General features: G+C 32.7%; 1 protein-coding gene across 12 annotated transcripts in view; it reads right to left on the bottom strand.

The window, feature by feature from the left end:
• LOC134712249 (RNA-binding protein Pasilla-like) overlaps positions 1 to 22,394 on the bottom strand; it is a 51,092-nt gene that overhangs the window by 23,428 nt on the left and 5,270 nt on the right. For 6 of the 12 annotated variants that reach the window (XM_063573602.1, XM_063573601.1, XM_063573603.1 and 3 more), the window contains exon 2: positions 21,112 to 21,171. The exons of 4 other annotated variants lie outside the window; for them this stretch is intronic. In XM_063573602.1, coding sequence (XP_063429672.1) covers positions 21,112 to 21,171 — 60 coding nt within the window. Of the gene's footprint in view, positions 1 to 3,558; positions 3,840 to 21,111; positions 21,172 to 22,394 lie in introns of those variants that run through there. 2 more of the 12 variants (XM_063573599.1, XM_063573600.1) reach the window with 2 other exon arrangements.

Genomic DNA, 22,394 nt, shown 5'->3' on the forward strand with positions numbered 1-22,394 from the left:
ATTTACATTTTTATCAGAAATCAGAAAATGTACCAGTGATACATTAATGGAGCTATGACTATTGTCAAATATTTGCCACTGGCCTACAGGTTTAATCAGGAGTTATACCTCTTAAATATAAAGATATTAATTGTCTGATGATCATGTGTAGAAATAAATTACCAGAAATTATACTGCTACTTTTCATTCATTTTTTATTTCAATAATTAAAACTCTGCAACTGAAGGTTTTTTAATACTTAGACTGACAATTGTAATAATATCTCAGAGAAGTCAAACATGGCATTATAATCGATGAAAAGAAATGTCATTGTAACTAAGTAACTTTACAGGCATCTGAAGACCTGAGCAACAGATTATGAAAAGGTAGAATTGTGAAAACTTAAGTCTGGACATCCATGATTGATTTATTGATTGTTGGCTGCTTAAGGTCCAGTGGCAGATATTCCATGCATGTTCATGTAAATTGACATCCAAGACCTTGAACTCATTCACTTGCATACATGTAAAAAAAATTGACCACCACTAATTTTGTTCGAATTTTAAAACATATTTATATGACCCCAAATATATTACATTTATTTCCACTGATGTGTGCTTTGGGACTAACAGGGTAAAAAAACCAGAAAACTCTTTTTGAAGATCAATCATTAAATTTAGCAATACTAAGCCTAAACCTTGGTTTATTACACTTCACAGTGTACATAACTATGCCAATAAAAAGTGTTCAGAAATAACAACTCTGAACCCATTCTATGTCATGGCAACCATTCAAGCAGTAGGCTAAAATTAAGGTTCTAAGGATTGATTTACTGCCATGCAAAAAAGGGCCGAATTTACATGTTACCCATTCTTTGGGGGGAGACAAATTCCAATTAACTGCTATTTTATATGTATTACATGTACCCTTATGTTATATTGAATTTATAGATTCTTTGGTGATTTTAAAAGTTAGAGCATAAACTTCTGTTACATGTTCAAGGTTCATGTTACCACAGATAATAAATCAAATGTGGTAACACTTATCAATTACATGTTTGACTTCCTTAAGAACTGGACTGCCATGTGACTGCCATGAACCCCTCATTAGCATGATTAAGGATTAATGCCAGTAAAATTGACAGACAATGGGTAATTATGGCTAACCAATAGATAATTAAAAAGATCAATGATTGCTTGGTTTCCTTCTCAAGCTAATATGGTTCTAGTTAATAAAGCTTGAACTCTTAATGACTGGCTACTGGCCTTATTACTAGGGGTAAATGATCCACAATCAAAATATTGACCATTAATTATTGCTATCAATATGGATAATGGATATAAATAAGCAACTGTAACCAATCTCATATTATTTGATGAGTTTTTCTCTCAAAACCACAATATCTAATTTGAATACATTGAACATCAACAATGTTTTTTAATGATTGAAATTGTGAGAAAAGGGGGGTCATCAAACCTGATAACGATGGGATTCTATTCCTTATGTAACCCCTAAAAAAAGATTGTTATTCAACAGAAAACCTTAACTAGATTCTTCTGTCAGTTAGAACCAAAAGTACAATAAAGCAAAATGGGATTTATTAACTGAAAAAAAACACACAAAAAAAAACACAATTAAAGGCAAAATTAACTTAGGTCAAACACTATTAAGGCCATGCAAACTGACAGCTATAAGATGTTGGATAGTGTTTTACTATACATTTGAAGGTGGGTCTGCAACATCAAGTTTACACAAAATAAACCCAAAGAAATCAAAATGTCATGTACAGACATGAAGATAAGGATACATCTATACACTCCTGGTAGCTGGACACAACCTTTTCTTACTTTATATAACCTTACAATTACAAGTATTGTATTTTTATCAGATGCATTTTACTTATTAGGATGCAAGAATTCTGGTTTTTCCTGCTAGTATCAAGTACAAATAATCAATTTATCCTAATATAAAAAACAGCATTATTTTCATGAAACCATTAAAACTTGGAAATATGAGTTTTTACTGCCAGCATTTCTTTGAAGGACAGTTGTAATCAAGGTGTAAACTGTACATTCAAATGATAAATGGATTTTTCTTCATAATGCTGAGCTGGCAATTTTGTATGACCAATCAATAATACACTATTTGATATACATTGATGTTGTCAAGCTATAATAGTATTATGACTGAGGTCAGAGTTCAATGACACAAAGCTGTCATTCCCTATGTAATTAACTATATCAAGTTTGGACATCTGTCCATTTCATATGTAACTCTCTGGACTGTAATTTGTGAAAAATTTGTTTCCTAATGTACAGTTATAAATCACTTTTTACCTACACATGTACTAAAAGATTATACAATTATTAGTCTAAGCTTAATGTGTCTTATTTAAATTGATGCATGTATATAATGCTTACAATTTATTCGGAAATAGGATAACACATTTGAATGTTTCCCCAAAATAAGAATGACTTACATTACTAAATATTCATTCAATATTCTTATGTTTAACTAAAATATATGTAGGAAGACAGTTTATTTAATACAAATACTGGTAAGTACACATATACATATGTGTTGAATGCTGATTAGTTTAAATGACAGAATTTTGTAAGGTCTCCTAAAGGGTTCAAACAGATAAAAGCTAGTTAAATGTATAGCTATAAAATGATTTCCATTGAATGATCTGTAAACTTTTATAACCTTAATGGATACTGCTTACTCCTGGTCATTGCTAGGTTTAATATTCTAAATTTTCCTTCCCAATATTATACATGTATAACCAAACTTTAAATTAGGACCTATTGGTGTCAAAACATGACAGGACCATTTGATACATTCACTTTATATATCTGCAAGTCACCCCTCCATTTTACCTCTCAAGAATAAATAAATATACATGTATGCTATAATAACTTGAAAACCTAAGTATAAACAGTATATATTTGTCATGAAGCCAAAATTTTGTAAAAAGACGAAGTAAAATTTCTACACACTTGGCTTTATTGTAGTGAATCAACATGGCTTGTGTGTACACACATACACATATATATATATCCTATATATTAAATACCAATAAAAATCTTTATTGTGAAATTTCACTTATCATGTTTCACAAGTTACGTCTTGTGTTTGAAAAAATATGTGACCAGATTAAAATAAAATACTCTTGTTGTCTGTAAAGACATCATTGTGGTTCATTTGTCAAAATGATTGATGGTAATGTTCTTCCCCTTTTTTAAAAGTTGTATTAAACCAACTAAAATAAATAAAATATTAAAAAAAAAAGCTGATTTGATGCACACACGCTTATAACTTAATTATAAACTTGTAATGTTTAAAATTGCATAGCTCCCCTCCATTTGTTTATTAGTTGATACAGATGATTAGGAAATTATAGTTTTGATGACTTTAGCAGGTTTCAATCAGTCAATAAGTATGGTTTCCAATACAAGAAAATTGATGACTTTGCATTTACACTTTGAGAATTTTCAAGGTTAGACAAGACAATTAATACAAAATTATTTTACGCAATTATTAGAAAATCATCATTGACTTCACTACAATATAACTTACTTTGTGGTGACGAATTAGTTTCAAATTCCATAATTTTCACAATGTCTGATGTTTCCTGTGTGGATGTATTATCCTCTACATTTTCACAAATTTCAATTTGACTGATCTCCCCCCCGGGATTAGTCCACATATTACTATTCCCAAAGTACTCTACTGCCGTATAGCCCCACATAGGTACAACTACCCTCGTCAATCTTAGAGGCTGATGTGGCTCATACAAACCCACCGTCCCAGAATGGAAGACTTTTGTTTCCATGCGAGTCAAGGGCGATTATTAAATATCTAAATGTTCTTAAAGAACACGTTAATATATAGTAGGTAGAAATTATAATCAATGGTTATTTGAATGTAACGTTAATATGATTAAAGAAAGAATGAATTTAATATGCATTAGAAGAATAGACCAATTACTAACATGTCTTAACATGATTATTTATACATGTAATAATCATAAGGTGTTATAAATATGGCATGAAGTAACAAGAGGCCTCAGAGGAGTTCTATTCAAAATTATTAGCAGCGAACTAAATGTTCCTCATGTATAACATTATCTGCCTTATTGATTTTAAAGAATACCATATTTTAATGAATTTGGCATATAGGTACATAAACCTGAAAATCAATGTTTTAAATCAGGATCATGAGTTCTAAAAGGTACAAAGTATACATTCAACATAATATACATTGATTATGAAGTCATTTTTTTCAGTATATTCCGTCTTGCTTGATCTTTTCATTTTTAATTTCTTGTTTTAACATTTACAAATATATACATTGGACACATTTCAAAAAGGAAGTAATAGCTCATTAACATCCTTCTAAAACAATGATCGTAGTAACCTATATTTCAAAACTAATTCAACGGAGTGAAGATTGAAAAGAAGGTATAAAATAAATGAGTTAAAATGACCCAGTCTTTCTAATTTCAAGAGACAAATTTAAATGAATCTTCTCTTATCATTTGCCATCATTGTGTGCATTAGCTGTGTAAATATGACAATATAAAATACTGTGAATTCATTATTATTCATTGGATACCAATTTTTGTGGATTTCGTGGGAACAGTTGAACCACAAAATCAAATGTTCAACGAATTACAAATTTTCTCAAGGCTTGTACCGGTATGCAGACTTCGGCAAAACCACAAAATCAAATATCCACAAACATATAAGATTTCCCCAATCCACGAAAATTGGTACCCACGAAAATAAATGAATCCACAGTACAACATTTCACTTATTAATTTTGCTCATATTATTAAAAAATTTGAAATTTGAAACCTACAGCATATTTGTCAATTCAATGCAGGGTTTTGCATATTTCTGAATATCAAAGACAAAACCTTCAAGGATTTATTTGAAAGCTCCAGATATCTTTTTTAAGGCTATTGGTACTTTACGGAACGGAACGGAACGGAACGGAACGGAACAGAATTTCATTTAAGGTATCCAAAGGGGGCATTTATCAAAATTTCGAAAAATCTTTAAAACAAAACAAACTTTAAAATTTCTGTGTTTTACGGTTTTCCATATACAAATAACACAAATGTATACTTAATCTCATCTTCACAGGTAAAATGTGCAATAATGTATAACATCGGGAACTATTCTGTAAATGAATAAGTCGGATTGTCCTGATAAATTATCATGAAATTAACGCATTTGCAAGTCATGCATTATGATATATAGACTGACCTCACGTCGTCCTTTCCGACAATGATTAGAAACATTGGTTCTGATTTTAACTTTTTAAATTTATTATTCCGTTCCGTTCCGTTCCGCAAAGTACCAATTGCTCTGAGGAATTGGTATTTAACGGAATCGAACGGAACCAGACATTTATAATGTAATAAAAGCAGTATGATAAAAAAAAAATGTGTCTGACACCCCTTTTTGCAGAAGAAATAAGTGTTTTAGATAGCATTCCCGACCAGATAAATAATTAAGAATTTAAAACAAAGGCAGCTTAGACAAAAAATCTTACTCCTTCCATTGGTAATTATATTTTTTAAAAGAGGCCTTCCACCTCTCGTGCCGACGAGGATTAGAATCAGTAATCAAGTTGAATCTGATTTAAACTTTTTAATTTATTATTCCGTTCCGTTCCGTTCCGCAAAGTACCAATTGCTCTGAGGAATTGGTATTTAACGGAATCGAACGGAACCAGACATTTATAATGTAATAAAAGCAGTATGATAAAAAAAAAAATGTGTCTGGCACCCCTTTTTGCACGAGAAATAAGTGTTTTAGATAGCATTCCCGACCAGATAAATAATTAAGAATTTAAAACAAAGGCAGCTTAGACAAAAAATCTTACTCCTTCCATTGGTAATTATATTTTTTAAAAGAGGCCTTCCACCTCTCGTGCCGACGAGGATTAGAAACAGTTATCAAGTTGAATCTGATTTAAACTTTTTAATTTATTATTCCGTTCCGTTCCGTTCCGCAAAGTACCAATTGCTCTGAGGAATTGGTATTTAACGGAATCGAACGGAACCAGACATTTATAATGTAATAAAAGCAGTATGATAAAAAAAAATGTGTCTGACACCCCTTTTTGCAGAAGAAATAAGTGTTTTAGATAGCATTCCCGACCTGATAAATAATTAAGAATTTAAAACAAAGGCAGCTTAGACAAAAAATCTTACTCCTTCCATTGGTAATTATATTTTTTAAAAGAGGCCTTCCACCTCTCGTGCCGACGAGGATTAGAAACAGTAATCAAGTTGAATCTGATTTAAACTTTTTAATGTATTATTCCGTTCCGTTCCGTTCCGCAAAGTACCAATTGCTGTGAGGAATTGGTATTTAACGGAATCGAACGGAACCAGACATTTATAATGTAATAAAAGCAGTATGATAAAAAAAAAAATGTGTCTGGCACCCCTTTTTGCACGAGAAATAAGTGTTTTAGATAGCATTCCCGACCAGATAAATAATTAAGAATTTAAAACAAAGGCAGCTTAGACAAAAAACCTTACTTCTTCCATTGGTAATTATATTTTTTAAAAGAGGTCTTCCATCTCTCGTTCCGACGAGGATTAGAAACAGTGATCAAGTTGAATCTGATTTAAACTTTTTAATTTATTATTCCGTTCCGTTCCGTTCCGCAAAGTACCAATTGCTCTGAGGAATTGGTATTTAACGGAATCGAACGGAACCAGACATTTATAATGTAATAAAAGCAGTATGATAAAAACAAGTCAGACCATTCTTTTTTGAATGAGTGGTAGGTGTTTTAGATAGCATTTCAACTTGATCAATATTTAAATAAACAGCTGCGCCATGAGCGCATGATACGCCCGTCGTCTTGTGAAAAAACATAAATCTTTTTTGAATAACACAGGGTTGTACAGGATGTCATGCTTAGTATATCCTGACTCCTTCCTTATTCCCGCTCAATAGGAAGATTGTACAAGATGTATTTGGAAACCCGACGCAACATTAGCCTGTTAAGTTTTAAGCAATAGAGATACAGCGCAACATGTGAAAAAACCCCTCTTTTTTTTACAAAAAACTCAATAACTCGAAAATATAAAAATGAATCATCACCAAAAAGTATACAGATCTTTAGATTAATATAACAAAGAAGTGTGTAAAGTTTTAAGCAATAATCATAAATCGTTTTTGAGATATGGTGCGACATGTAAACCCCCCTTTTTTTTTTTACAAAATACTCAATTACTCAAAAATGAAATTTTGAATCATCACCAAAACGTATACAGATCTTAAGATTAATATAACAAAGACATGTGTAAAGTTTTAAGCAATAAACATAAATCGTTTTTGAGATATGGTGCGACATGTAACCCCCCCTTTTTTTTTTTTACAAAATACTCAATAACTCAAAAATGAAATTTTGAATCATCACCAAAACGTATACAGATCTTAAGATTAATATAACAAAGACATGTGTAAAGTTTTAAGTAATAATCATAAATCGTTTTTGAGATATGGTGCGACATGTAAAAAAAAACTCCCTCTTTTTTACAAAATACTCAATAACTCAAAAATTAAATTTTGAATCATCACCAAAAAGTATACAGATATTAAGATTAATATAACTAAGAAGTATTTAAAGTTTTAAGCCATAATCAAGAATCGTTTTTGAGATACGGTGCGACATGTGAAAAAAACACACACCCCTGTTTTAGTTACAAAGTGCCGTAACTCAAAAAGTTGTAATCTTATTTTCACAAAAAAAGTATACAGATCATTTGACCATCATAAGAAACAACTATGTTAAGTTTCATGAAATTTGGATAAGTCGTTCTCAAGTTACGGTGCGACATGTTTACACCGGACAGACGGACAGACGGACAGACGGGCGGACGGACAGACGGACGGACGGACACTGGACATTTGTATACCATAATACGTCCCGTCAAAATTGACGGACGTATAAAAAATAACACAAAGACAGGTTAGACAAAAGGTCTTTCTACTTCCATTGGTAATTATAAATTAAAAAAAGGGGCCTTCCGAAGATGATTAGAAACAGTGATCAAAACTTGACAGACAAAAGATTGACGTGCGAGTTTAACACAATGTAATGTGATGCCTGAAACACTTCTCAAGCAACGTGGGTCCTATTTGGCACCAAAAATAGCAGAGATCTACAAAAAGCTTGGCTGTGACAAAGAGACGTCTGCAGTACTCAAACTTTATTTATAGAACGAACAACATAAAACAAGTTCACAATCCCGAACCTAATAACCGTTACACTATCCCCCCTTTTCTTTATAAACAGACAGTTCTCAATAAGAATATCTCTTATTTTTTTGCACAAATGTTTTTGTCAATCTTTGAAACGTAAGGGTTGGTTTATTTTGCGTCCATATCGACTGATTTTAGGTGGGTGCTTTTCTTTTGTCATCTGATGATTCCCAGGTAAGTCTGGAGCCTGTGTCCTCGACTCACTGGAATCTGAACTGTCATTCATCTTGGGTGAAATCTTCGGATTTAAGGCATCATTGAGATACCCTATCTTCTTGGTTACGTTTGCATGGGTCTTACTACCACTTGAGACTGGACTCAGTGTCCCCGAATCACGTGATATAATCTCCTTCTGTTCTGATTAATCATCTTGTTTGGTTGAATTCTTGTCCGAATCTAAACTTTGTATCGTCTGTTCTAATGAACATATGATATAGTCTTCAAATAGTGAATTCTCTTTCTTTGAACTATCAGATTTATCGTCGTTAGCCGCATCATAAGCATCTGAAATTTCGACAACAAATTCTTGCGATAGCTTAATATTCTTGTTCTCAAACCCACCTGAATCTGGAGCCTGTGTCCTCGGCTCATGTGGCACATTTGAACCAATCGCACTTACCTCGTCCATGTCTGAAACATTATCTTTTTCAAGATTATCCTGTAGGCGAGTTTCCACTAAAACCGACCCAGTGTTGTTATTGTCTTGTAAGGAAGCTGGGTCTAAAACATCAACAATACTTTCTTTTAGACTTTCAACTCCTCCATATACATCTGTCTCGTCCATGGGCTTTAAAGTATCTAAAGTGGGTTCCATTTCAGCCGTCACTCTTGATATTTGGCAATCATTTTCTTTTCGATACCGTCCTGGTATCAGCTCATTATTTATCAGCAGATCACCTTGTTTGGCCATTATGATACTATCTACTTCTTTCAGTACGTCTATTCCAATCAAAATATCATCTCTTATGGGGGCAATACATACTTTCCAAATTATCTCCTTTTTACCCAGTTGAAGCTTTGCAACAATATTCATGTCAGCCTCCATTTCTTTCCCATTTTCTGCATTCAATAAGCAAGCTTTTATACCGGTAGTACCGCTCAAACCAATACAATTTGCAAAGGATCTTGAAAGTACCGTTACATCTGCTCCTATATCAACAATAGCATCGACCTAATTGCCATTGACTTGAATTGGAATGAGTAAATCTTGTCCACTGCCAATTTGATAATATATCTCCTTTCACAATCAGCACCAGTATCTTGTCTTCTCATAGGGCTGGGGGATCGTGATCTTTTTGGACAATCACGTTTGAAATGGCTTTTATCGCCACAAAAATAACATCCCGTTGACTGTGCTGTCAAGGCAGCTGGTTTTGAATCATGCAGCATGGCCCTTTCTAAAAGATCTCTTAGTGCTTTGATTTCATTCTGTAATGTTTGATTATCTGGTTTCCGAAATGAATTTACCAACTGCCTAACGCTGTCCATCCCTTCATATTGGTCAGTACTGTTTTCCTCTTCATCTTTCCACGTAACGCGTCTGGTCCTTTGTTTTGTATTATAATCAACATCCCTGCCCAACGTAGCATGATAATTGTGTTGTAGTTGTACAACAGGTGGTTTAAAGCTTCATATGCTATTTTGGCGTTCTTGTGGCCCTTCAAAAAGTGTTCCGCTGCAAGTTCCTCTTGTAACTCGATACTACTTGTTGGGTATGCTCTTGAGACTAATCGTCTTACTTCTTCAGCAAACTCTTCATTCTTTTCATTGTGTTGTCTTAAATCAGATAGTTTTTTTCGTGCAGTGGATGGGGGCTCTTTTCGGTTGAACCTGTTTTCCATGTGACGCGAAATGGATTCAAAACTATCTCTTTCCTGTCGAGGAATTGCGGTCATAAATTTACTCGCCTGTCCTCGCAGGCATTCAATGTACCTATCTAACTTTTCCTCCTCTGTCCATTCGTTTCTCCTAGCTGCCCTGTTGAATGGGATAATAAACCCCTCATAATCATCCTTCCCGTCGAATGTTGGAAGTTTTTGGTGGGGAACGTCACTCTTTGGTACTTTTTTTCTTGTCTGCTGTGTATTGTTACTACTGTGCATAGCTTCAATATCACTAGAAAACGAAGGTTGTATGTTTCTTATCAAATCTTGTCTATTATTTGTGTTCATAGAACTCGACCTAGACTCCCATCTTTCTATAGTGCTTAACAACGGTTTAAAAGGGGGGAGTGTTGTGGTATCCCTTGGTGTTGATGACAATGGTGTGTGTGAATTAGCATTTGGTCTGGGACTGTTCCCGCGACCAAACTGCAAACTCCCGTTCTGTCTGTCATCATCTAAATTCTGTGTTGTTGTATCCCTTTGTGTTGATGACAATGGTATGTGTGAATTTGCATTTGGTCTGGGACTGTTCCCGCGACCAAACTGCAAACTTCCGGTCTGTATGTCATCATCTGTATTCTGGGACGATGGCCTGGGACTGTTCCCTCGACCGAACTGCAAATATCCTATTGGTTGATTACTAGTATCTAAACTAAATGAAGGTGGTCTGGGACTGTTCCCACGACCGAACTGTAGATCCGATTTCGGCTTGCTATCTTGACCGAACAGAGATTGTCTGTGACTGTTCTCTTGGCCAACCTGAAAACTGTCAACTGGTTTGTTTTCGCCTAACTTAGGGTCTAGGTGTTCATTATTTCCATCATATAATCCATACTTTGGACAAATAGAAGACCCAGAAAAATCGTCAACTGTGTAACCGGAAGTATTAGTTCCTGTGCTCTTAATGTCGGATTTCGATGTCTCCCGGTTCTGCAAAAACGTATTGTTCAATTCTTCTATACTTCTACTTTGTTGGTAGAGTAGCTGCATTGTATTGGCAGAAACCTCATCCTGTTTTCTAAACATATGTCATGGTGTCAGCCAAGGTTCCCATGTCGTTCCCCATTCTTTCTAACACGCTAAGCATTTTTATGCCCAACTGATCACCATTTGGCGGGGAATCTTCGCTGATTTTTCTATCAGAACCCGTCTCTACTACTGTATCGTCATTCATGTTTATTATTAAATTGCAATTTATAAAAGATTGTAATTTTCAATCCTGTGGATCGACGTGTACTGAAAATGATTCCCTATCTAACCAATACTCTTGGCATATGTCAAGTGGTAATCTTCTAAACCACTTGTGTGCCCATATTCTTTTAGGATGAAGCCCGTCTCTTAGCAGGTGAAAATTAATATTTTGTCTGTTGTGTGATGACGAGTGGAATAGACCTGAGATAGTTGTGTAGATCAGTTTCACTCATAAGTCCTTTATTTTCTAAATTCGATCTGTAATACTTAAAAAACACGTATTACATGAAACAGTCTAAAAATATAAAAAATTATTATAATACAAAATGCAAATCTTGACTAAAATAAAATAAAAAATAAAAAATAAAAATGTTTTTGTGTCCGGTAATTTGGTGACGAGGTCGGAGCCACCGGAATTATTTTTTTTCAAATGCAAATTTTCGTCTGCTAAATTTTTTGTAAAATTAAAACAATTTTCAGTATTTAAAGTATAAAAATCATACGATCTCACCGGAATAATTATGTTTGGGTTGTGATTGACGGGGATCCGCTTCTGGATCGCCCAATCGTCGACTCACGTGGTTTTCCAAACTGGCAACTTTCCGATGAATTTCCAAACTTCTCAGTCGAATAAATTCACAATAGTCGACACTTCTGACACCAGTGTGATGCCTGAAACATTTCTCAAGCAACGTGGGTCCTATTTGGCACCACAAATAGCAGAGATCTACAAAAAGCTTGGCTGTGACAAAAAGACGTCTTCAGTACTTAAACTTTATTTATAGAACGAACAACATAAAAACAAGTACACAATCCCGAACCCAATAACCGTTACAGTAATTAAAAAATTGACACTGTCATAGTTTAAGTACACTTGTATTTCTACATCAAAAGCTTATATCATTCGCACTGTATATTGTCAAAGTTGCGGACTTCTAATTTAATAAAAGGTTGATTTTGATATTTTCATTTGTAACCACTGTAATGACGCCGGGTATAATTGACGAGAGCTTTGTTTTTATTCAAGACATTTTTTTCATTTTTTTTTAACTTAAATACACATGCATGATATTCATTAGCACAATTTAAAACTTACATTCAAATGAATTCCAAGAGGATCAACATTACTTTAGACATACAAATGTAGCAACTCATTCCGAACTTTAATAATTAACGACAACTTTTTTTTGCCCATTTCATAATTTTTTTTCCCGAAAATTTTAAAATATAATAAGGAATGAATGGATTTTGGGTAACCTGCATTTGTGTTAAATTATTTATTAATGATCAGGTCGAGAATGCTATCTAAAACAATTACCACTCATTCAAAAAAAGAAGTGTCAGACTTTTTTTAGCATACTGATTTTATTACATTTGTAGATGTCTGTTTCCGTTCGATTCCGTTAAATACCAATTCCTCAGACCAATTGGTACTTTGCGGAACGTGCAATGTGAAAAATGCCCGGCAGGCATGGCTTTTTATCAGGAATTTAATGTAAAAAAACTCATCAAAATCGGACTTGAAATAAAAAACAAATATTTTTTTTTCAGGCCCCCCCCCCTTGGCCCTCTTAATCTCGGGTCCCATAAGAGCAATATAAATCCGTAGGAAGTCTACAAATAGAAAATTTATAAGGAATATAAAGAACAGGTTTTTATTACATTATAGATGTCTGTTTCCGTTCGATTCCGTTAAATACCAATTCCTCAGAGCAATTGGTACTTTGCGGAACGGAACGGAACGGAATAATAAATTAAAAAGTTTAAATCAGATTCAACTTGATCACTGTCTCTAATCATCGTCGGAACGGGCTGTTGAAGGCCTCTTTTTTAAAATATAATTACCGATGGAAGGAGAAAGACTTTTTGTGTAACCTGCCTTTGTGTTAAATTTTTTATTATTGATCAAGTCGAAAATGCTATCTAAAACACATACCACTCATGCAAAAAGAGGTGTCAGACAATTTTTTTTATCATACTGCTTTAATTACATTATAAATGTCTGTTTCCGTTCGATTCCGTTAAATACCAATTCCTCAGAGCAATTGGTACTTTGCGGAACGGAACGGAACGGAATAATAAATTAAAAAGTTTAAATCAGATTCAACTTGATTACTGTTTCTAATCATCGTCGGAACGAGAGGTGGAAGGCCTCTTTTAAAAAATATAATTACCGATGGAAGGAGAAAGACTTTTTGTGTAACCTGCCTTAGTGTTAAATTTTTTATTATTGATCAAGTCGAAAATGCTATCTAAAACACATACCACTCATGCAAAAAGAGGTGTCAGACAATTTTTTTTATCATACTGCTTTTATTACATTATAAATGTCTGGTTCCGTTCGATTCCGTTAAATACCAATTCCTCAGAGCAATTGGTACTTTGCGGAACGGAACGGAACGGAACGGAATAATAAATTAAAAAGTTTAAAACAGATTCAACTTGATTACTGTTTCTAATCATCGTCGGCACGAGAGGTGGAAGGCCTCTTTTAAAAAATATAATAACCAATGGAAGGAGTAAGATTTTTTGTCTAAGCTGCCTTTGTTTTAAATTCTTAATTATTTATCTGGTCGGGAATGCTATCTAAAACACTTATTTCTTCTGCAAAAAGGGGTGTCAGACACATTTTTTTTTATCATACTGCTTTTATTACATTATAAATGTCTGGTTCCGTTCGATTCCGTTAAATACCAATTCCTCAGAGCAATTGGTACTTTGCGGAACGGAACGGAACGGAACGGAACGGAACGGAATAATAAATTAAAAAGTTTAAATCAGATTCAACTTGATTACTGTTTCTAATCCTCGTCGGCACGAGAGGTGGAAGGCCTCTATTAAAAAATATAATTACCAATAGAAGGAGTAAGATTTTTTGTCTAAGCTGCCTTTGTTTTAAATTCTTAATTATTTATCTGGTCGGGAATGCTATCTAAAACACTTATTTCTTCTGCAAAAAGGGGTGTCAGACACATTTTTTTTATCATACTGCTTTTATTACATTATAAATGTCTGGTTCCGTTCGATTCCGTTAAATACCAATTCCTCAGAGCAATTGGTACTTTGCGGAACGGAACGGAACGGAATAATAAATTAAAAAGTTTAAATCAGATTCAACTTGATTACTGTTTCTAATCCTCGTCGGCACGAGAGGTGGAAGGCCTCTTTTAAAAAATATAATTACCAATAGAAGGAGTAAGATTTTTTGTCTAAGCTGCCTTTGTTTTAAATTCTTAATTATTTATCTGGTCGGGAATGCTATCTAAAACACTTATTTCTTCTGCAAAAAGGGGTGTCAGACACATTTTTTTTTTATCATACTGCTTTTATTACATTATAAATGTCTGGTTCCGTTCGATTCCGTTAAATACCAATTCCTCAGAGCAATTGGTACTTTGCGGAACGGAACGGATCGGAATAATAAATTAAAAAGTTTAAATCAGATTCAACTTAATAACTGTTTCTAATCCTCGTCGGCACGAGAGGTGGAAGGCCTCTTTTAAAAAATATAATTACCAATGGAAGGAGTAAGACTTATTGTCTAAGCTGCCTTTGTTTTAAATTCTTAATTATTTATCAGGTCGGGAATGCTATCTAAAACACTTATTTCTCGTGCAAAAAGGGGTGCCAGACACATTTTTTTTTATCATACTGCTTTTATTACATTATAAATGAGGGTTTGGATGGGGTTAAATGATTAAAGAATAATGCCCTTAAAAAATGAAGATTAGAGAATAATGAGCCAAAATATAGAAGATTAGAGAATAAAAGGGTTAATTTTTTGAAGTTTAGAGAAAAAAGGGGTTAATTTTTTAAAGATTAGAGAAAAATGGGGTGAAAATTAAATGTTTACAGAATAACAGACCCCCCCCCCCCCCCCCCCCATTCATACCCTCATAAATGTCTGTTTCCGTTCGATTCCGTTAAATACCAATTCCTCAGAGCAATTGGTACTTTGCGGAACGGAACGGAACGGAATAATAAATTAAAAAGTTTAAATCAGATTCAACTTGATCACTGTCTCTAATCATCGTCGGAACGGGCTGTTGTAGGCCTCTTTTTTAAAATATAATTACCGATGGAAGGAGAAAGACTTTTTGTGTAACCTGCCTTTGTGTTAATTTTTTTATTATTGATCAAGTCGAAAATGCTATCTAAAACACATACCACTTATGCAAAAAGAGGTGTCAGACAATTTTTTTTTATCATACTGCTTTAATTACATTAAAGATGTCTGTTTCCGTTCGATTCCGTTAAATACCAATTCCTCAGAGCAATTGGTACTTTGCGGAACGGAACGGAACGGAATAATAAATTTAAAAAGTTAAAATCAGAACCAATGTTTCTAATCATCGTCGGAAAGGACGACGTGAGGTCAGTCTATATATCATAATGCATGACTTGCAAATGCGTTAATTTCATGATAATTAATCAGGACAATCCGACATATTCATTTACAGAATAGTTCCCGATGTTATACATTATTGCACATTTCACCTGTGAAGATGAGATAAAGTATACATTTGTGTTATTTGTATATGGAAAACCGTAAAACACAGAAATTTTAAAGTTTGTTTAGTTTTAAAGATTTTTGTAAATTTTGATAAATGCCCCCTTTGGATACCTTAAATGAAATTCTGTTCCGTTCCGTTCCGTTCCGTTCCGTTCCGTAAAGTACCAATAGCCTTTTTTAACTCAACAGTCTGTCCCTTACTTGATTGATAAATAAATTATGATACATCAGTTTTGTGTAATTAAATAAGGGTCATGGGGTTAATTATACAATACTTGTTATATAACATGATCATAATCACTTACATAGAAGGGATGACATAATGTTAAGTAAAGTTTCAGTAATATTATTAATAAACAGTTGACACAGAGCCATGTCTTCCTCTATACAATTTTGATAGATAAATGCAAATGTAGAAATTAAAATAGCAATACTTTATAAACATCCTTTGTTTCTCTATTAAATAATGCAAAATACCCAGTCAATGACTGTAAAGACATGGGCAAATAATTTCTTAAATATAATATATGCAAATGCATATACTTTCATTGACTTATCATAACTGGCCTGACGCTTAAACTGACAAAATCCCCAATCTTAACATGTAAACTATGGAAGAGTTTAAAGTCAATATACTATGACTGAGGAGGCAGGGACAAAATTATCCATGTATGAACCAATGCTTATAAATACAACTGGATACCAAATATAAATAACTTTTCATAAGGGGTTTCTTTAAGATTTTTATTTTGGTGATCATAGATCTGTTTTTGTCTTTCTTATATATAAATATCAATAATAGGGATTAAAATCAAGAAAACCAACAATTTCAAATAACCAAGAATTTAGATAGACATCTAGAGGTCACTTATATAATAAAATTTACAATGGAAAAATACCCACATCATACAATATAAATAACCTCTAAATGTCATTGGATAATACAATTGAACTGACAACTAAATAATAAGCAAGCACCTTATAATATCATAATTTCAACAAGTTAGTTTTTAGCAATTTTATTGGGGGAATCATTACCAACCCAGTTACCATGATATTTTCATATTGTTTATCCATTTCACCTTCTGCTGGGTAATTTTTCATGATATTCATGTTAACATGTAATCTTTTGCTTGGTGCTGTGAATATTACACAATCTGTGCATTTGCATTCTTTCTTTAAAGAAGAGGATAACATGTAAAACAGTGAACATTATCATCCTGTCACCAGGGAGAGCTGCTAATAGAAAACCAATGCATGTCCTTCAATGTCCTGGTCTGATCAATAACATTTAATAGGAAATGAAAAACTACAACATGATTGTGGTTATTTTTGTATGAACTTGAGATAAATCAGTATCTATTTGTGGTGAACATATATGTAACTGAAATTTAGAATTTAGACTCAGTTTGCATACAATAGAATTCATGAGGTGGCCACAGAACCTTGTGTCTCATCAGCTTTTATAACTGTTAATAAATCTTAAGGCAAAGACTTTCATGTTTTTTTTATGATGGATTTCTTGACTATGAGAACGCCATATTCAGATTTGCCAAAGCTAATAACCTGGGTTATCAAATGTTGAAAGTGTCAGAAAACTGTCAAGTTCAGTGAAAAACTACAGAAAAGTAAAAAATATTATCAAAAATTTAGACAAATAGCACTGTCAAAAAACAGGAGGATCATTTTTTTGGCAGATTTTTTTTAAACTTAGATGTTTTAGGACTGAAATAAAATGGCCACCAGAAATTTGAAAATACTCCTGTGTAAATTTTCATGAATCGATATGGTCACATACTAATTACTCAGTGTACCATGCAAACCTTACGGTAAAGAGGACTTATCACACAAGCACAAACTTTATGATGGTTTTCGGCTTTTTAGACAAATATCATGAATATGGATTGAAAAAACTTTTTCACATACACTAGATTTTAGAGTTCTTAACCAAATTATTAAATTTATTTCAATTTCATAAACAAGTATCCAACTATATATAATCTATAATAACTTGAATAAGGGATGAACATTTGACCCAATCATTTTGGAGTGGGGTTGTTCTTCAAATTTCAGTTAAGGATAATAGTAATGCTCCATGTTTCATTGCCACCACCAAAGTGAATTCTGCATTATATACAGGTGTAAATTAAAACTTTTTATATATATATATTGAACTATATTAAAGACAACGTAAAGAAAACTGTCAACATCTAAAAATTCTTTATAGACTTGTATATAATCATAAACTGGTTTATTCATTTTGTCATCAAATAAAATAGTACATGTTAAGCTTTCAAAGTGTCCAAAACGAAGGGAAAAAAACACGAGTCAGTCCTCAGCTCTCTTTTTTATTTTACAAGCTACAAATGTAGATGACAAAAATGAGCATGTCAATCATATATACATATTATTTTGACTATTAATGAGATTTTGTGTATTATATTATATAAATATCACACCAAAACATAACAATGTTACACTAAACCACTACACTAAACAATGTGATGGAGACAGCATACAAAAGTGATGGCTGAATTGTACTTTAGAATCATTTGTCTATTTAACACTACATAGGAATGTAAACCATCGAGTTTTTGTTGTTTGTCCAAAATTCCTTAACCATGTATGTAAATTCTTTTTACTTGTACAGTAAATTGAAACACTGAGCACCATCCCACAATTTAGTTATTAGGTAGCCTTCATTATAACAAAGTTCTTCAGCTCCATTGTCTCAAATATTGACTGGCATATTTCAAACCTTGCACCTATAGCTGACTAAGTGGTACAGACCTGAACTCACAAGAATTTATGGAGTTCCATGGTATAATAAATTGAAGGACCACTCCATGTCACAAAAATAAAATAAGAGTATGTACTTATTCTACTTAAGCTTATACATAGCTTTTACATGTAAAATAGTGTTTTTTTCTTATTTTAACAACATATGCAACGAAAAGTCCATAAATTTAAGTGTTTGAAGGTTGATATTGGCATGTTAAACTAGTTTATATCGCCACCACTTGAATAAACAGCACATGCCTTTTTTGAAAAAAAAAAAAGTTCTTAAAGGGTGGAAGTTTTTAATAAAATGTTTTTACAAATAAATCTAACTTTACTGACCTTAGCATTTGTTCATTCTTGGGACTTGGAGAAATTTAATTAGTAAGGTTATCCTTAATTTTATTGAATAAGTTGTGTCCAGCAAAGAACCAATTAAGATGAAGCCAACAACATGCTGGGCTGGAGCCAATCTCCAAACCAGTACTACAAAGACCTCACACTTTTTCAAGTTTTTTAATAATTCAATTAAATCTTATTGGGCCAGTAAAGTACATGTATATCTTGATAAAGTAATCTGGGTGATTCTGGTTTGTAGGCAATGAATGTTTAGCTTACAGACTGCCAAATACCTGTACAATGACAGAAATGATGTATTTTAGTCTGCTTAGTTGGTAGGATCTGAATAACTTTAGTACAAGTGTACATGAATACAATCGAAAACAAATATTTTACAGTAACCAGGAGTGTCTTTAACAGAATTTATACTCATCAAATGCACTAATTTTAACTTTTTACAAAGAATTTCAATTTTCCAAAGCACCTGAAACTACTCATAGAATACATTAATCATGGTTTTACAATGCAATAATTTACTTTTCAATAAGCCATGCATTGAAGTTTTGAATATATAAATTCTAAGAAATGAAAAAATATGCAGAGGATGTAAAAATTTGTATTTTAAAGATAATAAACTTGCAGACATGTCTCTTCTAAATCTGGTTGCAACCTTCATGAAGATTTTTATTTGAATGTTCTTGAAATCAGTACGCTCAAAAATATATTGCTGTAGGTTGGCTTTCAAAAGATTTTGGCAGACAACTGGTGATTATAATTGCTTGATCTTAAATCTGTATGTATGAAGCCTGGAAAAGCCATCTTTGTGATGGCCTGTCTTGTAATCTCTCAAAAACAGATTTAACATTAAAGTAATTTTCTATCCATTATAATACCAAACATGAGGCTCCAAGGAGACTGAATTTCTCATCTGGATTATACACATACCAAATACTCAAAACAAACAAACTGTTCGCATGGACCATGGTAGCAGCCATGCTCAACACAAGTTGGGGTTTCAAAATCTTGCTCAATGTGAATCAAAATTTAGTTTGTTAGACTGAATGTTAGGTTGTAATTCTAAATTTTTTTAAATTTTGAACTTAAATATTTTAGTGCATTCTCCAATGTAAAGACCACGTTTGTAAGTTTTTGTGGTCAGTAACCACAGTAATACCATTCATTCAGATTAGTTAAAGCGTTTACAAAAGTTTTTGAAATTTTCATAGAAATATTAGGCAGAAAATTACAGTGGGTCAGGAAAACCTCAACTCATATTTTTTGGCCTAGTTGAAGCTATAAATTCTTAATATTTTCAAAAATAAGTGAGCTAATGGTTGACATAAGTCCTTAAATGAAGATTGTGGCATAGATTTTATCTTACAAAACCTAAGGGTAGTATCATTTGTTAAATCAAATTTTGTGATAACAAGTGAATTAATAAAATGTTTTTTTACTTCATGTATTTACAAGTATAGAACGTTAAAACTTGAATCAAAAGTCCAATTAAATCTGCCAATTTGACCAATAGAAATGAATTTTCATTGAATCTATCAAGGTATGATTTTTAGGGGTTCAAAAGGCAAAACATTTCTGGTCCTCAAACTCCTGTTCCCGCATTTGGTTACCTCATTTGGTTACCTCTCAGGTAAATTCATGCCAACTTATTTGATAAACACTAACAGTTGTCTGTTCTCAAGGTTTTAAAATTTTGATATATGGAAAACTTATTTGAGGTTTGGTTCAATAACTAAAATATAAAGCAGGATATTATTTTTTGGGACTTTCCTACAAATTTATTCCAAAAGGTCAATCCTGCAGTCCTACCAGCTGATGTTTGAAATGAAAATATCTTTGTCAAACATCCTGATTACAAGTAAGAACAAAAATTATGTTCTCAGATGCTGTGAGAGATCTTCAAAATATATCCACATTTGTACATTTATAACTTATTCTTTTAAAATACTAGCTACATATTTTCTTTTTTAACCTTTCACACAAAGAAGCCAATATTAGTACAATCAAACCAATCTTTCCCCTTTATAACCGTACACTAGGAAACATTTTATTTTTACTTTTCATTAGTACAATTCAGCCATCATTTTTGTGGAGAAAAGCATTAAATGACAATATATACCCATGATTGCGTCACCGTTTGATTCTTCGGTCATCATGTGCTGCATCTGTTCTGGGGTGCCTACAACGAGTGAAGGTTGATGATGATAGGATAATGATTAATGATGTGAGTATATGAAGGAGGAGTTAACCTTAAATCAAAATAAATCATATGGTAATGAGCAAATAAAGCCCCAATAAGCTAACATGGTCTGAAAATATTAAACATGGAGAACCATTTTGATCCATGTACATACTGTAAGTTTAAAATGAATGTGTGCATTTATTAATGTGCATCTTTTTATAATTGTTATGTTGTAGAAGAATACAATTGCAAGTACATTGTAAATGACAATATTTCAGGTATTTTATATACACATTACATTTTCCCTCTAATAAACCAAATATAATTGTAATTTTCTAAACCCATGAATCTTGAAATTAGTACATTTTATAAAATTGAATTCTGAATGTATTTATTCATCTCTCTTGAAAGACTATTGGTGAAAAATCTACTGTTAGTTTGAGTGTCTCTGACAACATACATAAAATGATAATATTGTCAATATTTCCGGTAATTATACAGTTTAGAAGAACCTGTTTTTTGTATTCTTCTACAACATTTGTAACTGTTTTTAATCTTATAATATAGCATTTGACACTAGTATTAAAATACTTAAATTAAACAAAAGGTACATCTATTCAAATCAAATCAACATTACTGATTATTCAAAGTATTTTTTTTTTTATTCAAATTTTGTTCAGCTTAAAGAATAAGAGATTATGAAGAGCCAATGCATGCTTCACCTAAGGTCACTTTAAATACTTTCACATTGTCACAAAAGTACAAATACTGAATTGTCTTGCCTGCTTTATTCAGATCATTAATGGATTCAAAGTGCAAGAAAAAAAACCCCACAAAAACAGAACAATAAAGGTCAAGGTCACATGAACTCTGCCTGAAGGACATGTGCACCTAACAATCATTCCATACACCCAAATATAGTTGACCTAACATTTATCTACAATATCTCTTTATTCTGATATATGGACATAACCAGGAAAACTTAACTTTGACCAATGAACCAGGGTCAAGGTCAGCCAAACTGCCAGATATACATGTGCACTTAACAATTACATTGTATTCCACATCCTATATATATTTGACATATTGCCTTTAGAATCTGAGGTATAAAATTGACCACAAAAATAGTAACCTTGATCCAACATAAAGACCTTACAAGGTTCATATAAAGCACTATTATTTATCTCTATACAAATAGTTTGCACTGTTCAATGCCACCA

The sequence above is a fragment of the Mytilus trossulus genome, chromosome 3, assembly GCF_036588685.1.
Source record: "Mytilus trossulus isolate FHL-02 chromosome 3, PNRI_Mtr1.1.1.hap1, whole genome shotgun sequence".
In the NCBI taxonomy this organism is placed as follows: domain Eukaryota; kingdom Metazoa; phylum Mollusca; class Bivalvia; order Mytilida; family Mytilidae; genus Mytilus; species Mytilus trossulus.